This window comes from Oncorhynchus mykiss, chromosome 30 (assembly GCF_013265735.2).
Source record: "Oncorhynchus mykiss isolate Arlee chromosome 30, USDA_OmykA_1.1, whole genome shotgun sequence".
Lineage (NCBI taxonomy): Eukaryota > Metazoa > Chordata > Actinopteri > Salmoniformes > Salmonidae > Oncorhynchus > Oncorhynchus mykiss.
Genome location: NC_050570.1, coordinates 36,355,531 through 36,372,389, shown reverse-complemented (window position 1 = coordinate 36,372,389; position 16,859 = coordinate 36,355,531). Strand labels below are relative to the sequence as shown.

The following is a 16,859-nucleotide window of genomic DNA, read 5'->3' as shown; positions in this document are numbered from 1 at the left end:
GACTGCCTTCAGCACAAGAGGTATGTTCAGGAGTTCTGATTGTGTTTGGCAAATTGGCAGAAACAGACAGTGTTGAAATATAGACTTTATGGGAAATTGTGCAAGAATTGAAGGTGGCAACAAATGTCATCATAAGAATGTTTTACTGTCATATATAAATAGTCTGCTCCTCCTTTGACAGGGATGATCAACTTCAAGGTTTTCATCTTCGGCCCACCACTTATTCGATATGAAGATGTTTTTGACGAAAATGAAAACGTGGCAGTTTGTCACTTCACAGGATTGGGGTAATAACATGTTTAACTACTTAAGACATTGGTTGGATTCTTGGTTGTGCCTTTAGATTTAGAGAAAATTAACAACTAAGGAATCATTTTTCACTTCTCTCATTGGGCACGTTCGAGGGGATCACTTCTCTTAAGTCGTGATCAACCATTTCAAAGTGTGTTCACATTATGGGGATAAAAATTGTCCGACGTGCGCCTAAATGTCGATTGCATGAACTTGACAAAAATCATGTGTTCTTAGGTTATGAAGTTGGTTCAACGTAATTTTTAAAAAAATGACATGGAAACAACTTTGATTCAACCAGTGTGTGCCCAGGAGGCATTGTGAACCACGGGTGTTTTTGTTTGGCCCATGTGAACGTGACCAAAGACATGACAAATAGGAACCAACTTTGCTGCAATTCATGAATACAGTGGATATGTGCTAATTAATGTGATATTTGAGGCTCTCTCTCACCAATTCATTGTTCACATATATTTTTCAGTGTGTGATATAGGAGTTGGAGACATGTTTATTTCAACGTTCTAAAGAATGCTTTTTATAAACAATGGCAAAGCCTTGCTGTTGTCTTAGGTCTCTCCTTATGAAGTGTTGTGTTGTCTCTCTTGTCCTGATGTGTGTTTTGTCCTATATTTATATATGTTTTGATATTTTTTATTTTTAATCCCAGCCCCCGTCCCCGCAGGAGGCCTTTTGCCTTTTGGTAGGCCGTCATTAGAAATAAGAACTTGTTCTTAACTGACTTGCCTAGTTAAATAAAGGTTAAATAAAATAAATAAATAAAATGTTGGAAAACCACATCAGTGTCTGACTTTGGGCTGTCGCAGATGCACCTCCCCCGACTTCAAGCCTCAACTGTGATCTGCAGTCGGTTGCTTTTTTCTTACCACTCAAATGCGCCTTGTATCAGTGGTGCCACAGCGAGAGGGATAACTGGTTCCAAAACCTGTCTTCTTCAGCAGGTTGCATTTCTTTTCCCACTCACCAAGTGAGGAGTTTTTATATGAGTGTCCAATTTGGTTAACAAAACATGTAATTACTTATTTGCTACATGTGACTTATTTATCAAACTGAAGTTTCGTAATGCTTAGGTTGTTATGAGTGTGCTGATCAGTAGACGTGACATCACGGCAATTTAGAGAAAAAACACTTTATATCAGTGCCTGTTGTATATAATAAATGCATCCTCAGGATATCTTGTTTCCAGTTTGCATAAAGTCCAGTGAAGTTCCTTGAGGGCCACCGTGGTATCAGCTTGAGGGAGGATATACACGGCTGTGACAATAACCAAAGATAATTCTCTTGGGAGATAATACGGTCAGCATTTAATTGTGAGGTATTCTAGGTTGGGTGAACAAAAGGATTTGAGTTCCTGTATGTTATTACAATTACACCATGAGTCGTTAATCATGAAACATACACCACCGCTCTTCTTCTTCCCGGAGAGATGTTTATTCCTGTCGGTGCGATAGACTGAGAATCCAGATGGCTGGACGGACTCCGACAGTATATGTTACAATCCCTGATGTCTCTCTGGCAAGAAACACCTGCCCTGATCTCGTTAACCTCCAGGGACAGAACATTAGTGAGTCATATACTCTGAAGTGGTGGGTGGTGTGCGCACCTCCTAAGTTTGACTAAAAGACCGCTCCGACTTCCTCTTCTCCGCGGGCGTTGTTTTGGGTCGGCCTCTGGAGTCAGTTCAATTGCCCTGGGTGGTACGAACAAAGGATCCACTTCTGGCAAGTCGTATTCCAGGTCGTAATGCTTGCAATGCTTGTGAGTTACCACTGCTCTGATACCTAATATCTCTTCCCGATTGTATGTAATAACACATAACATTTTCTGGGCTAACAATGTAAGAAATAATACATAAAAATAAAAAAAATACAGCAAAGTTTCCTAAGAACCAGAAGCGAAGCAGCCCTCTCTGTCTGCGCCATCTTATTTAAGGGATTCCATTCCAAGCATAGAGGAGTTATTCCATTTGACAGAGCAACGTTGTTAGTTTCCTACAAGCCTTTAATTCCAATAGTAATATATCATATTCTTGACTTTCAACAGAAGAACATCCTTTGGCAGGAAAAAACTAATTTGGGAGAGTTAAAATCTCCCATTCAATGGTGTTCTGTCATGTTGTGGGCACAAAGACGTATGAATGCCACCAGGGCAAAGACCGACAAACAAATGCCAAAGAGAAATATGCCGCTGAAATGAACATGAAGGCAGTAAGTTCAAAGAAAGATCACTGTAATTTACACTATATACTTTTATATTTAACATTCATTTCATTTTCATAACGTTGAAGTACCAACTAACAATGGAATGTTCCTCAATAAAATTGAAGAAGATGGGACTTCAAATGGGTGTCCTAACTCTGTGGTCACTAAAGATCCCATGACACTTATTGCAAGTGTATGTAATGATGAGTACCATTTTATGTGTAATGTGTATATCAAACTGTATTCTCATCATGTAAAACTGTGTATAAAAGTACCCTGCATGTAAAGTGTATGAATAATGTATATATAACAAAATATCTGTAAAAAAACAAAAAAAGTTAAACAAGTTTACTTTGGGCCAATAAAAGTAGAGTATGTAAGTTGGGTTAGCGTGGTGAGTTTCCCCTTACACTGTTTGGGTGCTTTGGGTGTCTAGAAAAGTGTCATTTAAGTGCAATCAATTATTTATTATTAATTGTTTTGCCATCTTCCATAGCTTGAAGACCATGCCTTTGTACAGCGGAAAACTGGTTCAAAATACCGGAAAGGTGGACTGCATGGCTATGTTAAGTTAAATAAACAAATTACTATAGTAAGGGCCTAGGTGCTTGGCAGTCTGTGTAGTAGGTGCTTGGCAGTCTGTGTAGTAGGTGCTTGGCAGTCTGTGTAGTAGGTGCTTGGCAGTCTGTGTAGTAGGTAAGGGCCTAAGATATGTCAATTTGTTTGTCTACATGCCATTTTAAATACAATGCAGCTATTGGAGTAAACCTATTTTGGGGTAAGACAAGTAACCATGAGTAAGGGCAAATATCACGATAAGCTTGCGAGCTGAGTTTGAATAAGACATCTGATTACCACTTTACATTTAGAACGTTTGGTTTTATTATAGTTAATAAATAACCACATCATTGGTGAATCACTAGATAAAACAAATGCATGTGTCTTTAAAAATAATCTTTATTTTGGTTAAGGAAACCGAGCAGCACATTTTCCCATAAAAAACAAAAGTCATCAAGAATATTAACAATTATTAAACTGTGAATATCTTTCCATCATTGTTTTACATGTAGACAATGCCAAAATAAATGCGAAACTGTTTCTGGATGCTCAACACAAAAGTACAATCAATGTTAATATCTTTTTTGAGTTTCTTCAGGTAATGATTCACAGGGTAATGCTTATGGATCATTCTGAAAGAGACCTCTTTGACCTTGTTAACAAGCAAGTTTTTGTGTGGTAATAACCAGACTTTTTCCCAACAGATATTAGTGACCAATGTTTTCCAGTAATTTATGACATAATGGCATTGCAAGCCGTTTGGCATTACAAGCTGGTCGATATACGCGCCATCACACTCCCTCATCTGATTGGTCGAGTAGGTGGGATTTCTGATTTTGTGGCTGTGGTAACGATCAAACTCCTCAACACGTAATCTATAATTGCGTCGCTGGATGATGACGTTTGAGTTTAGGACATAAACAACATGGATGAGAGAGAAGCGCTGAAAAGGCAAATCGATCTGTTGCAAAGTAAGGTGGTGTTTTACAGTGCAGTTAACATTACTGATACACTATATTTAATAACTAATACTTACCAGTTACAATTGAAAGCTGTCACGCTGGCAGTTATAACCACCACGTTTCTCTGTTGATGCTTAGCTAACGCTATCTAATTTAGCTGGTGCAAATTGACGTTGCTAGCTAGAACACGCTTTTCAATTTTAATTAACCACTGTTGCTAGCTACTTCTTAACCTCTTTCTGTCATCTCACAGATCTCATCAATAACCATAGAAGTATCCATGGGGATGCCCCTTCTTGTTCTGGCCAGCAGTGGCACCCAGCGAGACCACCAGCCCGAGGCAGGAGTCACAGCTCATTTTTCAGCCCCACATTCCCCTCGCGTGGTGGGCCTCACCCCCCTCAACCCACAGGACACTGGAGGAAGAGCTACACCCTCAGTAGCAAGACCAGCTCATCCCAGCACAGTAGACCTACTACACAGACTGCCAAGCCCTCTCTAGAGCAGCAGGGTAGACCAATACAGATTACCAAGCCCTCTTTAGATTCTGTGGCACCCAACTCCTCTACTGGATTCCTGTCCCTTCATGCTACAGATACCTTACAGCCCAGCCACAGCAGTAAGGGCCCAGCTAGAGGAGAGAAGGATGGAACAAAATGGGCTACGTCTAGGGATCTAACAGGGCCAAGGGGCCAGCAGTACGCACTCACAGGGGGAGTGAGAAGATCTATGACGGGGACAGGCAGTGGATCCACAGCTATAGAGACAGAGACTGAACCCGGCAGAGGAAGGACAGGACCTGGGGGCAAGGCTGGGCTGGGAGTTTCGGCGAAGAGCTTAGGACTGGGACTGCCTCTGATAATGACCGCCCCTGGACAAATGGACTTGTCAGGTGTCCCTGCCAAAACGACCACCACTGCCACCAGGGTTCAGAGCACTGCTCAGCTACATATTAAACATTGCGTGACTGGGAAAACCAATACAGCAGCTAAGCAGGTTGTCCCCAAGGCAACCTCCAACAGCAACCCCACCCCTAGCGATGCCAATTCACTTCCTCTACCTCTTCCACCTCCTCTCTCTGCTCCCCCTAGTGCCTCTCTCAGTCCCAGGTCCAAGCTCACCCCAGCCCAGCCAGCCTCCTCTCCCCAGAACCACTCCAAGTTTACCTGGGTGAAGAGCCATCAGCCAGGAGGAGTCAGGCCCAGCCAGGCCAGAATAGAGTCCCGGCCCCCAGAAAATCTAATCACATCTGTCACCACCACAGTCTCCCATTCTGGGGTCCCTAGCAGTTTCTCATCCAGCCCCAGTTCCAGTAGGAAAGCCTTTGCCCCCAGAAAAAAGGTTCCCCGTAGGCTCAGTTTATCCACTGCAGTCCCTAAGACCTCCAAGTACACCTGGGTGTCCTCTGCTGCAGGGGTCCAGGCTAGGCTGTCCCGGAAGCCTCTCTCACCCAAAGACCTGGCCCTGGCTCTGGCTCTGCCCCAGAGAGCTGCAGAGGGGTTCGTTGCCAAGAAACCAAAATCCCCAAATACTTTAGCCAAGCAGCGTAAGGCAGCAGCGGCCTCCTGCTCCACTACCCTCAGTAGTCGCTACTGCTGGAAGGCAGGTTCTGGGGGAGGGGGGCAGACTGGCTCCGGGACAGGGTCCAGAGTTGGGTCTCTGTTCCGCTGGACCTCAGAGAAAGAGAATGGGGCCAAGGGGGGGTCTAGTGTCCCTCCATCTGTAACTCAACGCACCGCCTCCTCTTCCCCTGGGGGGTTCAAACTCAGGAGCAGGATGAAGATCATCAGGAGGTCAGTTAGCAGGTGAGAAAGAGGAGGATGAGGGCAGCCAGTGATTTATTTTCTCATCCATTCTCTTACTATAGAGCGCAATAGTAATGGTGTCTTTTTGTAAGCACTAACTCCGCCATGGCTCGTTGGGTCAAAGCCTATGGGGAGCTGAATTTATTTTTTTTAATTGGGGGGTAGATAAACGTGAAAATAAGGTCTGTGGCAAACACAAGCTTAGGAGTTCTTATACATTTTCTTTGAGATAATTTTCTTCTAATTACTTTTTGTGAATTTTTAAGCATTTATGTTAAAGAAAATAGAAATTAAAGGTCATGTTAACTCAGGGGTTACCAAACTTTTTCGCTCAGGCCCCTCTTCCAGCATTAGGATCCTGCGCCCCCCTTTCAAGCGCGCACGCCATGTCTGTTACCATTGGCAAAAGCACTATTCATGACAAACTGTTCACACCCCTCTTGGCAGAGGAATTTATATTATTTCCCCACTACCTGTAACACACACACACATTTAACACACTTACACACACACACATTAACACACACACACACAGAGACAGACAGATGCACACACACACAGACCTCTAACACACACTCTCCTATGTATTACAGTGGGTCTGGGGCAGAACGGAGATCCAGCCCAGCAGCCATGACCCTGATCAGCCGCTACTCTCTGCGCCTTAGGACACACACTCCGGTCCGGACACAAACTGCAGTGAGGACACGCACCCTTATCCAGAGCCCGGGGGGTGTGAAGAGGACCCCGTCCCTTGAACTGGTCTCATTTGGCAGACACAAGCTACGACGTCTCTCCCCCAACCCCTCCAGGACAGGTAGGAAAAGAGAGCTTGGGAAAAGGGGGCAAACACATATGATGTACAGTCCTATTAGGGCCAGTAGGTTTTTCTGACCTTGGCTAGTGACTTGAACAAAAAAACATCTTCCATGTAACTCCAAAATCAATGTAGGAATTAATGGAGTTCTTTTCCATTCTAACATTTCAATAAAAAAAAAAAGATCTGTTTTTATAAGTTTTGCAAGCAGGGTTCGGGTGAATTCCACAAATTAAATTCCAACTCAATTCCCTATCCCTATAAATTCCATCAATTCAACATTCCAGCAGGGTTGGGGTCAATTCCTCAAATTCAATTCCAATGTAATTTCCTCTCCATTTAAATCCCATCAATTCAATACAAAATTCCATAGCAGTTCTTCAATTCAGAGTAAATTCAACTTGAATTCCAATTCTGAGTCAATAAAAAAATACAATTCCTAATTCATTATTCTGCCACAACAATTCACTCAATTCAATTAATCTCAAATACAAATGATAAATCAATTCAAAACTACAATTCTTAATTCAATATTCTGCCACAACAATTCAAATAATTATATTTCCTCACTAGGCCAATTCCCTGAATTTAAATTCCTTCTTTCAACTCAAGCCAAACACAATCCAACTACCTCAACTCATGGCAGATTCCAAAGACAAACTTAACCTCTTGACAAATTAAGAGGGAATATTCCTGGTAACCCTCAATGTCCCCAGAATTCTGAAAACATTCAGGAATTTGGGGAATTAGCTTAACATATAAAATAATACAATTAGATGCTTTTCAAATTGAAACATACCATCATAAAGATGTAAAACGTTATCTTAAATATAACCCAGCAACAAGCAAATGTGTGCTTCTGCACCGGGACCAGTGTTCAATTCCCGTTTCCACCTTTCATGCAATTTGTCTGTCTAAATAAAGCACACATTCTACAGGTAGAGTGGAATTCTACTCCAAATAATGTATGATAGGTTTATTAATTCAGTAATTACATTTACACTCAGTGTTTTAAAATAAACCGTTGGTGTTAATAACTTGAGTTGAGTGCCATTGTCATTTTTACTCTGTGTAGAAAAAAACACTCACATTCAGAACCATAGCCGTCATTATCATATCTCCCAGCGTGCTTTATTGCAGGTTGATTTTTAGAATTGTTTATTACAATTTCTGTGTTTTTGCATGCACATCAATTGATTGATTGATCTGATGTTGTACAAAGATAAATAACAAACATTTTCTAATCTAATTCAATCCGTTAGTGGTTGGACTTATTGCACCCGTTAATGAGATCATTGTTCAAGTTGAAATGGTTTAGGTAGTTTCCTTTGTCCAACTCTCCATACCTTGGCAGTCGTTATAAATGCAGGTTGTGGGTGATTAAAAGTTCCAATTATTGGATATCCATATCCATATTACTTTGCAAGCCAGCATAATGTGACTTGCTTGATGTGTCCTGCAAACCATGAGTTTCAGACCACTGTGTTGGGGTAAAACTAGGCTGTTGCAGTATAGGCTTATGATATGTGTTGTCAGAGAGGGTTACATTTTAAGGATAAGATATTCACTTAGGCCACTCAGGAACATTCAATGTCATCTTCGTAAGCAACTCCAGTGCATATTTGGCCTTGTCTCCCAGTGTCTGTTGGAAAGCAGACTGAACCAGGTTTTCCTCTAGGATTTTGCCTGTGCTTAGCTCTATTCCGTTTTATCCAAAATAACTCCCTTGCCATTGACTAACATACCCATAACATGATGCTTGAAAATATGAAGAGAGGTAGTCAGTGTAGTTGGATTTGCCCCAAAACTACCCAAGCGCTGGTTAATAGTTCCAGAACTTTGCAGGTTGCTATGGCAAACAAAAATGGTTGCTATGGAGGCTTTTCCCCGCCTTGCTAGCTTGCCAACTACACAGCTAACACAATCACTTCAGACTGAAGCTGGAAAGACAGCAAAGTATCTGCATTTCGTTTAATTTGACCTGTTTTTCTATTGATATTTCTTTGTATATATCCATAGAAATTATGTTGATTCGTGATTTCGACCGTCTGATAAAAAATTGCCTGTCTGTCACATCCGGTCACGTTCATTATTATGGGACACAGTGGAAATCGAATTTCAATATTGTAACAATGTTGCAAAAGTTTGAGCTAATTTGTGATGCTTCATACAGTGTTGATCAAGTTTATAAATTGTGTAGCTGGGCAGATGATACAGTGGATCTGTAAAAGTAGTAGTAGTAGTGTGTTGCTAGGCAACGGTGTAAACTATGGCACGTTTTATTAGCGCTGGGCGATATGGCCAAAATATCATATTATATGGTATTTAAAAAATGTTTTTGATTAATAATAGTTCTAAATTTGCATTATGAGTAGTGCGTGACCTTAGGGTGGCAACACATATATTCTAAATGATTTCAATCTCCAAAGTGTAAACTTTTGGAATCATGGAAATAGAATGTTTATTATAATTATATAGTTAGAATATAAATAATAGTGGGCACTTTGAATACAGTGTTGTTTGACATGACAACAAATGAAAATGCCATGGACGAGTTATTGTGACAGGGTAGGAACCAATGGGACCCTATAATCGTGTGCTACATTAAATCTTTATTTATGTAGCCAACATATTCATGCTTCGCCAATTCCTCTTTGATTTAGAAGATACTGTTGCGCAAACAACATGCTGATTTAAGCCTCCACCAGTACTGGTATCAGGCTGTATTAGCTAGCTACGTTTGCTCCGACTCAGTACTTTTATGAGCTTGTTTGCTAGCCAGCTAACTAGCGATTAGCATTTGTGGCTAGCACGATTTAGCTTAATTAACTTGCTAAGAAAATACAAACTAACTGTTTGCAGATGTAAGAAACACAAACTAATATTGTAATTATAGAACGCTTGTGGATTTATATTAAGATCAAAGTGGAAACAACATCGTTGTCATCAACATTGTTGCATGTGCTGCATTGACCATGCAGACTGAACAAAAGTGTCTCGAGGTCAAGCAACAACAAATGCGCTCCTTGAGTGATGGGGTGGGACTAGGTCTTATTGAGATAGCTGTGAATGGTGTCTTAGTCTGTGTTAGCTACTGTGTGACTAATTTACTTAAAGATGGAATCCTTAATGTTGAAACTGACACTTACGTTTGGGATATTACGACACAAAGAAGCTACTGCTAACAATCACTGTTTGTTGCCATCTTTAATGAATATATCCCTCTGTGTAGAACTACATGACATGGACTGGAGTAGTGTGGATATAATCTGTCTAACAGCTCTATGGTTTAGTAATTTTAGGACACTGGGATCATTTTGCGCTTTGCAGTGCTCGAATCGGCCAATCTGCAGATGGTATCCCACACTGTCTCCAGTCTCCTGCAGGGGGCAACATACCCATCTCTATGGGAGGCCTATGGAGCAATGCAATGTGGTCTTTGTGTGAGGTCGGCAGTTAAGAAGAGAGGAGTGAGGGGGGGTGTAATTGATAGCCTGATTGAGCTGTGATGGTGAACAAGTGATTTCAGTGGGTAATGTTCGGGGCTGGAGGTGGGGAAGAGAAGAGGCTCTACTATCAAGCCCTAACATCACTACACCACTCACCTCCCCATCTCCCCCAGCCAGCCCTCTAGATAAAAAGCAGCTTATGCATAATTATCATTTTGCAAATTGGATTGTTTTAACAAACTAGAGAATCTAGGCCTAACCTGATAGAAAGCAATCAGTGTTTTTACAACCCTCTACCCCTCTCTTTCTTCCATCCCCCGGTCATTCTGCTATAGCAGCCCCTGTCATGCCCATCTGTGTCGACTCCCCCCAGTCAATGGAGTCGAGCAGACATTAGAACATACATCACTATTAACAATGGGCTTTATTCATCCTGATGGCTGGCTGTCTGGCCCTCTCCATCGCTCACTCTCTCTGTTTCTCTCCTTTCTCTCTCATCATTCACCCTCCTCCTCTCACATCAACTCTCTGTCCTCCATTGTTTTCCTGCTGTTCTTCTCTTCTTGTTCTGTCTCTCACCCCTCTCTCCATCCAGTCATTCTTTCTCCTAGTTCTATGCCTTATCTTCTTTTGTAAGTGTCGAGATGAAGCTGTCCTGAAGCAGGACATGTTGTTTTTCTCTCAGTGATGGAGGGAAGGAAGGATAAACTGAGAAAAGAAGGGATGGAGTGAGAGAGGAAGATGGAACGAGGGAGAGAGAGAGGAAGATGGAAAGAGAGAGGGAAAGTAGCTATCTATGCTGCAGATAAGAGCTGCTAATAAAGAGCAAATAGAATTACTAATGATAAGGAGCAGTTTTACAGCTCTGATGACCACACACACACAATGTTGTTTTCTCTTCGATGAACTCTCTCTCCCTCAGTGCAGCAGTAGTGCAGGTGTTAATTTGGCTTCCCGGATATCTACGGTTTAATTTAAAGAGAGCATAAACCTGGCATAAAAGTGAGCATTCAAGGCTGTTATGAATCGTGTGTGTGTGTGTGTGCGCGCATACCTGTGTACTTATCTGTGAGCCCAGATAACCTAATAAAGCAGATAAACCACAGGAATGGACAGAACGCGGAGTGGAGGAGTGCTGAGCCGTGTGGGTTCAGGCCCAATGTGCTGGCTCGCTGGGAGTGGAGGGTCTCTCTCCCCCTCTCCATCTCGCTTTCAGCCTCTAAATCAAATGAATTGTAATTGTCACATACGCCGAATACAACAAGTGTAAACTTTACAGTGAAATGTGTACTTACGAGCCCTTTCCCAACAATGCAGACTTAAAAAGTAATAGAAAATGTACAGTGCCTTGCGAAAGTATTCGGCCCCCTTGAACTTTGCGACCTTTTGCCACATTTCAGGCTTCAAACATAAAGATATAAAACTGTATTCTTTTGTGAAGAATCAACAACAAGTGGGACACAATCATGAAGTGGAACGACATTTATTGGATATTTCAAACTTTTTTAACAAATCAAAAACTGAAAAATTGGGCGTGCAAAATTATTCAGCCCCCTTAATTTAATACTTTGTAGCGCCACCTTTTGCTGCGATTACAGCTGTAAGTCGCTTGGGGTATGTCTCTATCAGTTTTGCACATCGAGAGACTGAAATTTTTTACCCATTCCTCCTTGCAAAACAGCTTGAGCTCAGTGAGGTTGGATGGAGAGCATTTGTGAACAGCAGTTTTCAGTTCTTTCCACAGATTCTCGATTGGATTCAGGTCTGGACTTTGACTTGGCCATTCTAACACCTGGATATGTTTATTTTTGAACCATTCCATTGTAGATTTTGCTTTATGTTTTGGATCATTGTCTTGTTGGAAGACAAATCTCCGTCCCAGTCTCAGGTCTTTTGCAGACTCCATCAGGTTTTCTTCCAGAATGGTCCTGTATTTGGCTCAATCCATCTTCCCATCAATTTTAACCATCTTCCCTGTCCCTGCTGAAGAAAAGCAGGCCCAAACCATGATGCTGCCACCACCATGTTTGACAGTGGGGATGGCGTGTTCAGCTGTGTTGCTTTTACGCCAAACATAACGTTTTGCATTGTTGCCAAAAAGTTCAATTTTGGTTTCATCTGACCAGAGCACCTTCTTCCACATGTTTGGTGTGTCTCCCAGGTGGCTTGTGGCAAACTTTAACCAACACTTTTTATGGATATCTTTAAGAAATAGCTTTCTTCTTGCCACTCTTCCATAAAGGCCAGATTTGTGCAATATACGACTGATTGTTGTCCTATGGACAGAGTCTCCCACCTCAGCTGTAGATCTCTGCAGTTCATCCAGAGTGATCATGGGCCTCTTGGCTGCATCTCTGATCAGTCTTCTCCTTGTATGAGCTGAAAGTTTAGAGGGACGGCCAGGTCTTGGTAGATTTGCAGTGGTCTGATACTCCTTCCATTTCAATATTATCGCTTGCACAGTGCTCCTTGGGATGTTTAAAGCTTGGGAAATCTTTTTGTATCCAAATCCGTCTTTAAACCTCTTCACAACAGTATCTCGGACCTGCCTGGTGTGTTCCTTGTTCTTCATGATGCTCTCTGCGCTTTTAACGGACCTCTGAGACTATCACAGTGCAGGTGCATTTATACGGAGACTTGATTACACACAGGTGGATTGTATTTATCATCATTAGTCATTTAGGTCAACATTGGATCATTCAGAGATCCTCACTGAACTTCTGGAGAGAGTTTGCTGCACTGAAAGTAAAGGGGCTGAATAATTTTGCACGCCCAATTTTTCAGTTTTTGATTTGTTAAAAAATTTTGAAATATCCAATAAATGTCATTCCACTTCATGATTGTGTCCCACTTGTTGTTGATTCTTCACAAAAAAATAGTTTTATATCTTTATGTTTGAAGCCTGAAATGTGGCAAAAGTTCGCAAAGTTCAAGGGGGCCGAATACTTTCGCAAGGCACTGTAAATAGTAGCACAATAAACAAAGATATATACAGTGCCTTGCAAAAGTATTCACCCCCCTTGGCATTTTTCCTATTTTGTTGCATTACAACCTGTAATTTAAATATATTTTTATTTGAATTTCATGTAATGGACATACACAAACTAGTCCAAATTGGTGAAGTGAAATGAAAAAAATTTAAAGTGGTGTGTGCATATGTCACCCTCTTTGCTATGAAGCCACTAAAAAAGATCTGTTGCACCCAATTACCTTCAGAAGTCACATTATTAGTTAAATAAAGTCCACCTGTGTGCAATCGAAGTGTCACATGATCTGTCACATGATCTCAGTATATATACACATGTTTTGAAAGGCCCCAGATTCTGCAACACCACTAAGCAAGGGGCACCACCAAGCAAGGGGCACCATGAATACCAAAGAGCTCTCTTAACAGGTCAGGGACAAAGTTGTGGAGAAGTACAGATCAGGGTTGGGTTATAATTTTTTTTATCAGAAACTTTGAATATCTTAGGGAGCACCATTAAATCCTTTTTTCAAAAAATTGAAAGAATATGGCACCACAACAAACCTGCCAAGAGAGGGCTACCCATCAAAACTTGCGGACCAGGCAAGGAGGTCATTAACCAGAGAGGCAACAAAGAGACCAAAGATAAGAGCTGCAAAGCTCCAGAGCGGAGATTGGAGTATCTGTCCATAGGACCACATTAAGCCATACACTCCACAGAGCTGGGCTTTACGGAAGAGTGGCCAGAAAAAAGCCATTGCATAAAGAAAAGAATAAGCAAACACGTTTGGTGTTCGCCAAAAGGCATGTGGGAAACACCCCAAACATATGGAAGATGGTACTCTGGTCAGATGAGACTAAAATGGAGCTTTTTTGCCATCAAGGAAAACGCTATGTCTGGCGCAAACACCTCTCATCACCCCAAGAACACCATCCCCAGAGTGAGCATGGTGGTGGCAGCATCATGCCGTGGGGATATGTTTCATCGGCAGGGACTGGGAAACTGGTCAGAATTGAAGGAATGATGAATGGGGCTAAATATTGGGAAATTCTTGAGGAAAACCTGTTTCAGTCTTCTAGAGATTTGAGACTGGGACGGAGGTTCACCATCCAGCAGGACATTGACCTGAAGCGTACTGCTAAAGGAACACTTGAGTGGTTTAAGGGGAAACATTTCAATGTCTTAGAATGGCCGAGTCAAAGCCCAGACCTCAATCCAATTGAGAATCTCAAATAAAATTTGATTGGTCACATGGTTAGCAGATGTTAATTCAAGTGTAGCGAAATGCTTTTGCTTCTAGTTCTGACCGTGCAGTAATATCTAACAAGTAATCAAACAATTTCATGCATAGTTTCCTAAGATCGCGAAGCGAGGCGTCCATCTCTGTCGGCGCCATCCCACCTGTGTTATGACTTAAAGATTGCTGTACACCAGTGGAACCTATCCAACTTGAAGGAGCTGGAGCAGTTTTGCCTTGAAGAATTGTCAAAAATCACAGTGACTAGATGTGCCAAGCCCCAAGTGACATGTAGCTATAATTGCTGCAAAAGGTGGATCTAAAAAGTATTAACTTTGGGGGGTGAATAGTTATGCACGCTCAAGTTTTATTTCTTGTTTGTTTCACAATAAAACATATTTTGCATCTTCAAAGTGGTAGGCATGTTGTGTAAATACAGTGCCTTGCGAAAGTATTCGGCCCCCTTGAACTTTGCGACCTTTTGCCACATTTCAGGCTTCAAACATAAAGATATAAAACTGTATTTTTTTGTGAAGAATCAACAACAAGTGGGACACAATCATGAAGTGGAACGACATTTATTGGATATTTCAAACTTTTTTAACAAATCAAAAACTGAAAAGTTGGGCGTGCAAAATTATTCAGCCCCTTTACTTTCAGTGCAGCAAACTCTCTCCAGAAGTTCAGTGAGGATCTCTGAATGATCCAATGTTGACCTAAATGACTAATGATGATAAATACAATCCACCTGTGTGTAATCAAGTCTCCGTATAAATGCACCTGCACTGTGATAGTCTCAGAGGTCCGTTAAAAGCGCAGAGAGCATCATGAAGAACAAGGAACACACCAGGCAGGTCCGAGATACTGTTGTGAAGAAGTTTAAAGCCGGATTTGGATACAAAAAGATTCCCCAAGCTTTACACATCCCAAGGAGCACTGTGCAAGCGATAATATTGAAATGGAAGGAGTATCAGACCACTGCAAATCTACCAAGACCTGGCCGTCCCTCTAAACTTTCAGCTCATACAAGGAGAAGACTGCTCAGAGATGCAGCCAAGAGGCCCATGATCACTCTGGATGAACTGCAGAGATCTACAGCTGAGGTGGGAGACTCTGTCCATAGGACAACAATCAGTCGTATATTGCACAAATCTGGCCTTTATGGAAGAGTGGCAAGAAGAAAGCCATTTCTTAAAGATATCCATAAAAAGTGTTGTTTAAAGTTTGCCACAAGCCACCTGGGAGACACACCAAACATGTGGAAGAAGGTGCTCTGGTCAGATGAAACCAAAATTGAACTTTTTGGCAACAATGCAAAACGTTATGTTTGGCGTAAAAGCAACACAGCTGAACACACCATCTCCACTGTCAAACATGGTGGTGGCAGCATCATGGTTTGGGCCTGCTTTTCTTCAGCAGGGACAGGGAAGATGGTTAAAATTGATGGGAAGATGGATGGAGCCAAATACAGGACCATTCTGGAAGAAAACCTGATGGAGTCTGCAAAAGACCTGAGACTGGGACGGAGATTTGTCTTCCAACAAGACAATGATCCAAAACATAAAGCAAAATCTACAATGGAATGGTTCAAAAATAAACATATCCAGGTGTTAGAATGGCCAAGTCAAAGTCCAGACCTGAATCCAATCGAGAATCTGTGGAAAGAACTGAAAACTGCTGTTCACAAATGTTCTCCATCCAACCTCACTGAGCTCGAGCTGTTTTGCAAGGAGGAATGGGAAAACATTTCAGTCTCTCGATGTGCAAAACTGATAGAGACATACCCCAAGCGACTTACAGCTGTAATCGCAGCAAAAGGTGGCGCTACAAAGTATTAACTTAAGGGTGCTGAATAATTTTGCACGCCCAATTTTTCAGTTTTTTTTTTGTTAAAAAAGTTTGAAATATCCAATAAATGTCGTTCCACTTCATGATTGTGTCCCACTTGTTGTTGATTCTTCACAAAAAAATACAGTTTTATATCTTTATGTTTGAAGCCTGAAATGTGGCAAAAGGTCGCAAAGTTCAAGGGGGCCGAATACTTTCGCAAGGCACTGTAAATGATACAAACCCTCCAAAAATCCATTTTAATTCCAGGTTGTAGGGCAACAAAATAGGAAAAATGCCAAGGGGGGTGAATACTTTCATATGTCGCTGTATATATTTAAGTATGCAGGGGTACGAGGTAGTTGAAATACTAGGTAGGGGTAAAAGTGACTAGGCAATTAACAGAGTAACAGCAGCGTATGTGGAGATTGTGAATGTGTGTGTGGTGTCAATATGCGTGGGTGTGTGAGTGAATGTGTGTGGGTGGAGTCCTCTAGCTGTCTCTTTGTGTCTGAATTTGTCTATATGTCTCTGTGGAATGTGGTGTTGCTCTATATAATACAATCACACAGTTAGAACAGAGCTATCTCTAAGTCTTCGCATAACAAATCCAATCCTGTCAAAAGACCATGTTAGTTTCAGACTTCACTTCACTGAGAGGGTGTCTTGGGGGGTTGGAGGTGTAAGTTGAGAGGGCAACTGTTGGCGCTTTAGAGTTGGTGTAGTTCACA

General features: G+C 41.7%; 1 protein-coding gene across 1 annotated transcript in view; it reads left to right on the top strand.

The window, feature by feature from the left end:
- The first annotated feature begins 3,899 nt into the window (after window positions 1-3,899).
- zc3h3 (zinc finger CCCH-type containing 3) overlaps window positions 3,900-16,859 on the top strand; it is an 83,645-nt gene continuing 70,685 nt past the window's right edge. The window contains exons 1-3 of the mRNA XM_021599624.2: window positions 3,900-4,039; window positions 4,284-5,835; window positions 6,429-6,649. Of these exons, the coding sequence (XP_021455299.2) occupies window positions 3,994-4,039; window positions 4,284-5,835; window positions 6,429-6,649 (1,819 nt within the window). The 5' untranslated portion in view covers window positions 3,900-3,993. The remainder of the gene's footprint in view (window positions 4,040-4,283; window positions 5,836-6,428; window positions 6,650-16,859) is intronic.